Source organism: Capsicum annuum, chromosome 4 (genome assembly GCF_002878395.1).
Source record: "Capsicum annuum cultivar UCD-10X-F1 chromosome 4, UCD10Xv1.1, whole genome shotgun sequence".
Taxonomy (NCBI): Eukaryota; Viridiplantae; Streptophyta; class Magnoliopsida; order Solanales; family Solanaceae; genus Capsicum; species Capsicum annuum.
Genome location: NC_061114.1, coordinates 26375843 through 26387726, shown reverse-complemented (window position 1 = coordinate 26387726; position 11884 = coordinate 26375843). Strand labels below are relative to the sequence as shown.

Genomic DNA, 11884 nt, shown 5'->3' with positions numbered 1-11884 from the left:
ATGCGGTTAATTCCTTAGATTCTTCTTCAAACTTTAAATGGTAAAATTCTGATTTACAATCAAATTTACTAAATTAATTATATCCTTGTATTTGTCTTATTTTTAATATCTTATTTGGTATTGGATAATTATATGTCATAGTTTTTGCATTTAGATTTTTGTAGTCAATAATCATTCTACTTTTTCCTCTTTTTTGTTCACTATATTTATTTAGTATAAATGTTGGACTATTGTGTTTACTATTACTTTTTTGTACATATTGTTTTTCTAATAATTCATCTATATGCATTTTAAATTCTTTTAAATCGTCAAAATTATATGCTAATGGTTTTTGAGTAATTATGCTATTTTTATCTATTAATTCAATTTTTATAATAGTTTTATGTTTTTCCCATCCTTTTAACGGATCTTCACTATATAATTTTTCTAATTTTTTCTTAATTATTTCTATCTTATTTATTGAAAATATAGTTATTTCCTTTTTATTTATTGAAAATACGACTAGTTCTATTGTATCTTCAGTATTTTTTGTATTTTCTAATTTTTGTGTAATTTTTTCATTTCCTTCTATCCTATCAGTTTTCTTTCTTATTTTATTAGTAACTCTTTTTGCTCTTACTTTCTGTTTACATGGTGTTGTAAACCACCAATCCGTTCTAGTTATTATATGTGGGTATAATTTATCTAAAAACAGCATTCCTAAAACTATATCTTTTGATGTTAGCTCATAATTATAGATTTTTTCTATTGTTAATATTTTATCCCATACTTGTATTTTTACACTCTTAGCTTTATAAGTAATTAAGCTTTCTTCGTTATTAAATCCTTTAACTATTATTGGTGTTTTTAATTTATCTCATTTACTTTTTGGTAAACAATTATATCTACATAAATTAACTTCTGATCCTGTATCTATCATAGGCGTATAATATCTACTGTAATACCCTTCTACTACTATCTTCATTAATACATATATTTTCATATCATGTTAAAGCTCTTCTTAAGAATAATTTCTCTCTGTTATATGTTATAGATAATTGTGTATGCCCTATATTATATGGTTTTACTTGTTCTAGCCATTTTATTCCTAATATTTTGTCTGCTTTTTGCATTTCTTCCTTTATTTCAAATTCTATTTTTATTTTTTTTAACTCCTATTGTTATTTCTTTTTTCTTCTATATTTTTAGTGTTTATTAAGCTTCTTGGTAGATCTGGGCATATATTATTGTCAGATTTTATTTCCTCATTTTTTACTAGATATCTTGCTATATAATTTTCTTCTTGTCATGTATTTAAGAGTATTAAATATTCTTTTTCATTTATTGTTCCTGTTATGTAATATTGGTTTAAATTAGTTGTTAAACTTGTTTCATAACTTGTTCTTTTTGATGATCTTGATATTCTGGTTTTTCATAAGCTATTCTTTTTGTTGTACTTATTCTATCATTTATTATTTCTAAAATTTTCTTCTATATCTATGTCTCTATAATTATAATCATTATTATCAATTGTTTTTACAAATTGTTCGAAAGGACTTTCTATTTGTATTTTATTAATTTTATTTTTTTTCGTTATTTTATGTTTTGTTGTTAATACATATAGATTTTTACATCTTGCTGTAAATATTTTACTTCCTGGGGTTAGTTCTATTCCTGATATTTTCCAATATAATACTAATGATTTATCTATATTTTTATGTGTTATTGCTACTGAATAATTCACACTTATTATAAATTTAAACTTTTGGTATATTAAATTTCCTTTTATGGCAGTTATTATACTTTTTTCTATAAGTTTTATAATTCTATCATCTGCTAGGTATACTTCTATTGGTGTATTTATTCCTTCTCTAAAACATGTTTTTATCAACATCTCTGTTCCTCCAAGGTGTACATATTTTATTGGGTCTTTACTTTTTATATCGTTTATTCTTTATTAATTATTCTTTTTGTTACTAGTGGTATACTAGCTCTTCCTTTTACATATCTACAATCTATTACATGTTCTTTTTGACTTATTACGTAGTATTCTTCTTTTCTTCTACTAAGTATGTTTTTTATTGTTGGTATTTTAAATATTTTTTCTACACTTAAATCTAATTCTTTTCCTTTTATTTCATCAAATATATGACTATCAAATATTATTTTTTGATCTGTTCCTTCTTTATTTAAATATTCTTCCTTTGTTATTATTTTTATATCTTCTTCAGTTATTTGGTTTATTCTTATATCTTCTTCAGTCATTTAATTCATCTAATTCACTATCTATTTCATTATCTGTTTCATTTTCTGAAATTTCATATATACTATCTTCACTTTCTAATTCGTAATCTATATAATCTATCTGCATATATTCTGCATTTTCTATTTTTATTTCTGATATTTGTTTATTTTTTGAGTTTTTAGGTAATTTACAATCTCTTGCTAAATGTCCTAATTTTCCGCAATTATAACAAGTACATTCTTTTATAGATTTCTTTTTCCTATATGGTCTTTTATGTTTATAATTTTTTACATAATATTTTTTTCTTGGTTTCTTATATTTATATTTTGATTTTTTGTATTTCTTATATTTCTTATGCCTTTTTTTCTTTTCTTATAATATCTTTCTTCGTATCCAAATTGAGGTGCTATTTTATCTTTGCAACATGCTAAATTTCTTATTAATATTTTTTCCATTTTTATTTCTTCTCTATATTTTTCACATAGGTTTCTATACCATTGTTGTAAAAATTTTATTCTTGCTCCTAGAGTATCTACTATTTTTTGCTTCATCCCAACTTTTTATTATTTTTGAACTAAATGGTTTAGGTAATTTATTAAAATATAATTTTCTTATTTCTTTACTTTCTTCTGTATTATATGTTCCTTTATAATAATATTCTTTAAATGCGCAAGTGTATTCATCTATGTAAAACATATTACATATTGCTAATTTTTACATTAAATTCCTATTTGTATCTTTCTCTTCATTTTGTTCTTCTTCTGTTGTTGTTATGCTGCTAAATTCGTCTTTTATAGCTATTTCATATTTTTTTAATAATTCTATAGGTGTTAATTTAGTTGTAGTTGTTGGTGATGTTTCTTCTATAGGTTTGTCAGTTCTTAATACCCTTTTACTATTTTCAGTTAGATTTGAAAACCATAATTTCACTGTTCCTATTAGTATTCTTTCTATATATTCTGGTGCATTTTTTACATTTATATTATTATCTAATAATTGTTTTGTCATATATCATATCCATAATTGTATTATTTTTTTTGTATCTATTACACAATCTAAGTCTAAAAAGTTATAAATTTTATTAACTATTTATTTTGGTGTCCATTTGTCATATTCATTATATCTTTTAAACTTATTCTTATAATATTTAAGTTTTCTTATTTCTGATGTTCTAGATATTATATTTTCATCTTCTTTTTTATCAAGAGTATTTATTTCTGTGTTTCTATTTTCTAAGTTTTCTTCATTAATTACTTCTTGTTTTTCATTGATTTCTAAATTTTTTGTATTTGTTAAGATTTCTGTATATGTTTCACTATCTTCTGAATCATAATTATCTGTTTCTTCAACATCTATTGCATTTATTTCTAATTTTTCTTTAAATTGATTTATCTCGTTTAATAATTTTTGTTCTATATCTTTTTCTTTCTGTCTTTTTTCATACAAATCTTTTAGCATTTGTAATTCTTTTTCTAATTCAGCAATCCTACTATTTTTAGTTTCTTCTATTTTTCGTATTTCTTCTGTAGTTTGTTGTTTTATTTTTTCTATTTCCTTTTTTCAATCTATTTCTTCATTTTTTTTCTATTATTACCATAGTTGTCAATTTATCTTCTAATTTTAATTCTTCTTTTTTTCTTAACATTAAATTTAATGTTCACCTATTTTCTTATATCTTCTTCCTAGATTAGAAAATACTATTTTTATTTTTAATCCTTCATGGTTTTCATATATTTTTTCATCTATTATAAATTCTTCTTTATTCATTTTTATTTAATTGTTAATAGATCATGTTGGTATGTATATTCTAGATTATCTATTGTTGATTCTAAATTTGATATTTCTTTTTTTTTGCGCATTTATTGAGTTTTTACTAACTCCGACAATTATGTTATATTGTAGTCTTTCTATCCTTATTTTAAATTCTTTACGTTTTTCAGATATTATTTGCTTTAATTCTTTATATTTTGGTAATTTTTGTACGTTATTCATTTAAAATAAATTAATCAAATAATAAATTAATCAAATAAATCCAAATATATAATCTAACTGAAAATAGTAAAAGGATATTAAGAACTAACAAACCTTCTTCTTTTTGTGCATTTATTGAGTTTTTACTAACTCCAACAATTATGTTATATTGTAGTCTTTCTATCCTTATTTTTAATTCTTTACGTTTTTCAGATATTATTTGCTTTAATTTTTTATATTTTGATAATTTTTGTACGTTATTCATCTAAAATCAAATAATAAATTAATCAAATAAATCCAAATATATACTACTTCCGTAACTTTAGAACTTCAAATCAAGTTATCCGCACCCTCCTACTAAATTGGATTCTTTCTCCCCTCTTTTTTAGGACTTCAAATCATACGTGTATGTTTTTTTTTTAAAAAAAAAAACGTAAAGTCGATTTTGGATAAAATAAAAGAAATCCAAATATGTATCGAAAACTAAAAAAGGTTTAGTAAATGTGTTTGAAGAAAAAAAGGAAGTAACTTAGGATAATGTAATAAGGTATTATAATATTATTGGTCATAAAATAATAACATATGCATCTACGTGTAACTAAAGGCAGGGGATCTCCTGATGTAAATTTAATATTCCAATTCAGGTTTGATTTTAAAATTATATGTAATATTCAATGTTTATAATATTGACGTTACACATACGATCAAAATTCAAAACAATATTAAATAGTATGGTTATTTTTTCTTTCTAAGACACCAACCATAATTTAAGAGGTTATCAATGTATTTTTCACGTACCTTAGTTGTATCTTAGATATTTATAATTGATATATAACTAATTAAATAAATTACTTTACTATTTAAGTAAATATCATATTTAGTGTAACATTTAAACTCATTAAAATGAGGTAACTGAGCGAGACACGTACACCTAAGCTAGTATATATATATATATATATATATATTGGATTCCTACTCTGTCATTATTATTCGCCAACTAACCATTCCACTTATTGTTTGTTAGACAACTAACCAACTCTCTCTCAATATATATTAAACTCTTACTTAGACTCTGCCAAAAATTAATTTTTAATTTGATCAAAATTAAATAGAACGACATAAATCCTAATTTAATTGAGATTATTTTTTTAGGATAAATTACGTAAAAATACAAATTTAAGAGACATAAATACATAAAATTCCTTATTTTTAAAATATTTCATAAAATTTCATATTTCTTTTTTTCCTCTTGATACATATTAAATAAGGAAGTAACAGATTTGCATTTATTTTAGGAGAGTAAATAATGAGAGAAAATTTCTTAATTATCTAAAAAAATTAAATTAAAATTTTTTCATCAAATTTATCATTTTCAATTTTCAATTTGGTTTAATTTTTTTCCATCTCTATTAATCTTTTTATTTCCTTGAAAGTTTGTAAGTTTTACTGCGTACTTCATGCTGACAAACATTCATATTTCTTTGAAGAATTTTCATACTGTAGAAGCTAAAAAATCTAACAGTTTTCGGCGGAACCATGACAATGCCGATGTCTGATGCAATGGTCCGTAGAATTAGATATCGAATTCGGCGTTGATACATATATTTTTTTATTAATGCATTTGACACATATATAATGTTGTTAATTTCTTGATACATTTTCGTACTATAAATGGTGATACATATGAGTGATATATTTGCTGTCAGTCTATTGGTGATAGATATAAGCGATACATTTGTTGTCAAAATACTAGTGTATATATGACAGATACTTTTTGATAGTGATTCAGATTTTTGATTCGTTTATAAATGTTTGATATATTTAACATATATAAACTATTCCTTTTTGTATGAGATTGAATTTTGAATGAGTATTGAGTAATTTTATCGCCTGTTATGTTGGAAAGTTTGGAGCTCCAAATGTTCATAATGATACATCTGAAACCAAATGTATTTATACCATGATTTGTGCGTGATTTACTCTCTGTAATAATTGAAAATTAGTTATTTTCTTATTTAACTAACCACTTAGTTACAAATGTATCACAATACATATATATCAAAGCTAAAGATATGTATCACAAAAATTCAAATTTGGTATACAAGTTATGATAAAACGTATTACAACCTATTAAAAATTCAAATTTTATGTAACCTACCATTTTCTTTTCTTTTAATAACCGTAAAAATAAGGGGAATGGACAAGAATAGCCACTCAGCTAAAAGAATTGCCGTTGAGTGGCCATTGATTTTGAATTTTCAAAATATAGCTATTTAGGTCATTTTTTGCTACTGCCTTCATGTTTTTTTTTCTTGTCTTTTAGCTATTTTTTTAAAATTGTTGCTAGACTTTTTAAAAAATTCATTGCTTGCCCTCTTTTTCTAAAAAAATCTTTTTGTCTTTTTTGTCACTATTTTTTTCGCAGCTCCATTTTTTTTATTTTTTTAAAAGCTATTCTTCTAATTGGTGTAGTTTTTCTAACAATCAAATACGATTTGATAACATTGTAATTGTTGCTCTTCTTTTTAATCAATCACACATAATATTTGATATCAAATACATGAATCTTTGATACCAAATATAAATACATATTTTATACAATAATTGTATAAAAGTGTATCAATATGGTATAAAAATGTATCAATTGAGTATAGAGACTGCATGTATTCAATTGGGCCAATAAATTGGGCCAAATGGCTCCAATTGTCCACATTTTTAAATTGCGAACCATTTCTTTTCAAAGTGGTCAGCCCATGTCCTTTCCCCAAAAAATAACCTAATTCTACCCAATTAGACCCAACCTTCTTTGACCCGGACCGAGGCCCATCCCCTTTCAATTTTGTCAGCAGCCCAATAACACTAACAGCAAACCCAACCCAACAACCAGTGACCCGGCCCACCTTACAACTCCCTTCTCTAACCCGATTCAACACCAACATCAGTCATCAGCAGTGGTACACCGATCGAACAACAACACAGCAACTTGAGCCAAAACAACGACAAATATCAACAACACAGCAACTCAACGGAGAAACCGGACACCCGCGAACCAACCAAGCAAAATCCGAAACAGCTCCGACCCGATATCAGCAACGAAGCGCGACAGCAACTTTATCTCTGTGTGTTAGGTAATTATCGGAAGAGTTCGTGGGTGCTGCCAAATTTGCTGCCAGAGAAATATTGACCAGGTAATAATCCATTTTTGAGGATTTAGCCTTTGAGTTTACAAAAACCTCAGGGTTTATTGTTCTTTTAATTGTTTTTTTTGTGAGTTCTATGATTTTTCTTAAGTAGTATTTTGGTGTTTTTGAGGAGTCAAAGGAACCCCACTTGCTTGTTTTCTTGATTTTTGTGTAAAAATTGGATCTTGGTTGAAGTTTGTGAGAATTTAAGGAACCCAACTTGCTTGTTTTCTTGATTTATGTGCTAGTTGTTTATAAAATTTGGATATTGATTGAAGTTTGGCTTAGTGTAAGTTGCAATCTTGAGATACCCTTTTGGTGTTGGAGTTTAATTGAGTGAAAATGTGGTGTTTTAGCTGTGAAAGTTGAGATTTTGTTGTGTTGATTTGGTGGGGAAAGGTAAGATTTTGAGACCCTTTTTGTTTTAGCTGAAAAGTTGGATTTTGGTTAAAGTTTGAGTTGTGTAAAGTTGCAATCTTGAATGACCGTTTTGAAGTTGGAGGTTAATAGAGTGGAAATTGGTGATTTTGCTGTGAAAGTTGAGATTTTGTTATGTTGTTTTAGTGGGGAAAGGTAAGATTTTTAGACCCTTTTAGTTTGAGGTGAAAATTGGATCCTTACCTGTGAGAATTGAAGCTTTTGTTGTGTTAGTTTGGTGGGAAAGTTGAGATCTTGAGACCTTTTTAGCTGAAAGTTTTGAGGTTCTTGGGTTTTGAAAATCTGGTTCAATGGGTAATTGTTGTGCAGTACCAAAAACTTCAGACACTGAGGAGAAGAAAAGGGGGGAAAAAGTAAGCCAAAGCCATTTTCTGTTGTCTATGCTCATAAGAATGGACACAAGTCCAGTGGCGGAGCCACATTGAATTCAGGGTTCGTCGGAAAATTATATCATTTTTACATGATTAAAAACATTTTTATGTATATATAGTAGATGTTGAACTCCCTTTGACTAGTCCATATATTTACTTCTGAACTCCCTCATGAAAATTCTAGCTCCGCCATTGCACAACTGGCGGTGATAACGAGGCGATGTATGAGCTAGGGCATGATCTTGGGAGAGGTGAATTTGGCGTCACATATTTGTCTACTGTCAAAGCAACTGGAGATGTGTATGCTTGTAAATCGATATCCAAGAAGAAACTTAGGACTCGAGTGGATACTGAGGATGTAAGGAGAGAAGTTGAGATCATGAAGCATTTGCCTAAGCATCCTAATATTGTCACCTTAAAGGATACTTATGAGGATGATAATACAGTCCTTATAGTTATGGAGCTGTGTGAGGGTCATGAGCTATTTGATCGGATTGTTGCGAGGGGCATTATATGAGAGGGTCGCAGCTGCTGTGACTCGCACAATTGTTGAAATGATTCAGGATGATCAAGAAGGAGGGCGAGTGTGAAGGCCAGTAACCGAAGAATATCGAATTTGCTTCTATAGGAGGCTAGAACATTTGATTTAGTTTCCTTTAAAATGTAAATATGATGAATATAACTATCTTGTAAAACTTTACTCTAATATGTTTTATATAATTATGTTTTGCAAGTTAAAATTCTAATGAGCATCAATCTAACTTATCATACATATTCTAAAACATCCTTGATGTTGGGCTCGTGCTGCACGGCTCATACTCCTCTAGAGTGTGTGTGTGTGTATATATATATATATGCATGCATTGGATCCCTACTTTGTCATTATAATTCACCAACTACCCATTCCACTTACTTTATTTAAATCCATGTGCATGTTTTTCAAAACATTTATTTCTGTTCCATCAATTTTGTAATTTATTTTATCTTTCTTTATTTACAATATGTATTGGCCTACAATGTATGTAAGCCCATTTGTTTGTTCCTTTTCTTTAATTTAATTAATAAAATAGCTGCTAGTGGAAAGATTGTGATAAAGACACAACTGCTATATTCAATTTTGGCTGTATCTTAAACTTTTGTAAGGTTAATTAGTAACATATATATTTGGGTATGCTATGTGTTATCAGGAGAAACAGAAGATTCACACGGAGCAATGGATAAACTAAGAGAAGCAATTTTGAAAATGGCAAATAGTGAACCCAATGTGCCATTGTCACAAACCAAAAATGTCATTCTTCAACAACATCTTAATCGTTTCTTCGATTGTCTTCATATTGCTCCTGATCATCCTCCTTACTCTTGGGTAACTTTTCTAAATTTTGCATCTAAATGCTAATTAATTATTATAACTGATTTGTACAAGGTTAATCCTTTTTTCGCCCCCAAAAAATAGGGTTTGTGGGAAGCTATTGTGTTTGTATTCATTGTAATTGCTTGGCATGTTAGCCTTCCTATGCATGTGAGTTCCAGAGATGAGGGAATTTCTTTCGTGATTATGTGTTGCTTTAAAATGTTTGAGTAATAATTATTCTTTTGAATAAGGAAGTGTTTATCCTTACTTGACCATGAGGCACGGATGGAGTACTTTTTTTCGCATACTTCCTCCGTCTCAAAATAGTTGACATGTTTACTAAAATACTTATCTCAAAATAGTTATCAGTTTAAAAGATCAAGAGAGCATTAATTACTATTTCCAACTTTACCTTTAGCACTAATTATTCTAGAATTAAAAGACACATGAATAGATGAAGATTAAAGAATTCATAAGGGGTATATTAGTCATATCACACTCATAATTAAATTTTGCATTAAATGATTACATAAAGCAGTCGACAGTAAAATTTAAATTTTCAAATCATAATTAATAAAATAAATTTGTAATGAATATTTTTCTTAAATAGACTGTCAAGTCAATATTGACCAAGTAAAATGAATCGGACAGAATAGTTAAGGAACTTCATGTATTTTTTTTTATTTGTTATAAAATTTTACGACTGGGAAAAGTAAAAAGGAACGGAGGAAGTACAGTCAAGTGGCAACATTCTTCTGAAAGTATCATGACTGCTATAGTGAAGTATCTTATACATGTATAGTGACATTTGATGTTTAGATCTCACTTAGTTGTTACTTCCTCTGTCAATCAATAGTTGTGATCTCACTTAGTTGTTATTCCCTCCGTCCATCGATAGTATTCATTATTGACTTCGCACATAGGTTGAGAAATAGTAAGGGTAATTTTACCCCATCACCCTTTGAATAAAATTAGTTTTCAGAAATGTATTGAGTAATCACTATAATTAATAAATCGGATAAAATGAGTAGAAATAGGTAAATTATCCATTGTTTATCCAAACTAGACAAATATTGTTGAATATCTATATTTAATAGGTGTTTGGTCATGAGAATTTTTTTTTACTTTTTTTCGAGAAATTCTTTTACTTTAGTGAAAAAAGTGAAATTGGTAGTGTTTGACCATTAGAATTATTTCACTTTAGTGACAATTGTTTATGGAAAAAATGAAAACAAGTTAACTCATATTTCTCTCACAAAATTTCAAAAACAACTTTAATTTATATTCATGGTCAAACATAACACCAACTCTAAAAATTATTATTTCATGGTCAAACGGGGTCTTATTGTAGTGGACAAGTAGAAATAGGACTGAGAGAAACTATAAACAAAAATAACAAAATATACAAAATTAGAAATTAGAAAAATTATTAGATGTAATAAAGTCAAATATGAATAATTTTATTGTCTGTATCTCAAAATAAAATCATTTACATTTAAAACATTAAGTTTCCCAATATAAAGCAGCCGAAAATTTTGGGGATAAAGGAAACCTCCGACAACTACTCAAAACGGGCAGTATCAGTATCAGTTATGAATATTGTGTCAACACAACAAATACCTAATATGCCGCAGCAGAAGAATCATGCGAAGGAAATGGAGATGTTGAGAGAAACCATTTTCAAACTGGCAAACAGTGAACCAAATGTGCCATTATCACAGACCAAAAATGCTGTTCTTCAACAACACCTTAATCGTTTCTTCGATTGTCTTTATACTGCACCTGATCATCCTTCTTACACTTGGGTAAGTGATTTGTTCTTTTTTTTTTGCAAAAGAATAAAATTAGGGTTGTTGGAGATTACGGGTTTAATTGTGGAAACAGCTTGTTGCAGTAGAAATGCAGGTAAGGTTGTGAATAATAGACTCTTGGGATCCGGCCCTACCCTAGACCGTGCCCCTAAGGTTGGGTATCTCTTCTAAATTTTCCATCTTTCGTTAGTTCTTGTAACTGATTTGTACAAAGTTAAAATCGTTATTTCGCAAAAGAAAATTTTAGGGTTGATCGGATGTCACGGGTGCAAGCCGTGGAAACAACCTTTGGTAGAAATGCAGGGTAAGGCTGGATATAGTAGAACCTTGTGATCCGGCCCTTCCCTTGACCTCGTGTATAAGATTTGGTGCACTTTTTTTATTGGAAGTGGCCTATTATGTCTTTAGTTTATTGAAACTGTTTCCTAAAGATATTTTGGACCATATTTTGTGGGACTACATTGGGTATGTTGTTGTCTAAGGATTTTTGCATCTTTGATTAGTTGTTGTAACTGATTTTGTACCAAGTTAATCTA

General features: G+C 27.9%; 1 protein-coding gene across 4 annotated transcripts in view; it reads left to right on the top strand.

Moving 5' to 3' along the window:
- Window positions 1-7123: 7123 nt before the first annotated feature.
- LOC107852353 (leucine-rich repeat and IQ domain-containing protein 1) overlaps window positions 7124-11884 on the top strand; it is an 8490-nt gene continuing 3729 nt past the window's right edge. For 2 of the 4 annotated variants that reach the window (XM_047411771.1, XM_047411770.1), the window contains exons 1-2: window positions 7124-7383; window positions 9374-9549. In XM_047411771.1, the coding sequence (XP_047267727.1) occupies window positions 9400-9549 (150 nt within the window). In that variant the 5' untranslated portion in view covers window positions 7124-7383; window positions 9374-9399. Of the gene's footprint in view, window positions 7384-9373; window positions 9550-10827; window positions 11343-11884 lie in introns of those variants that run through there. The other 2 variants (XM_016697416.2, XM_016697413.2) reach the window with 2 other exon arrangements.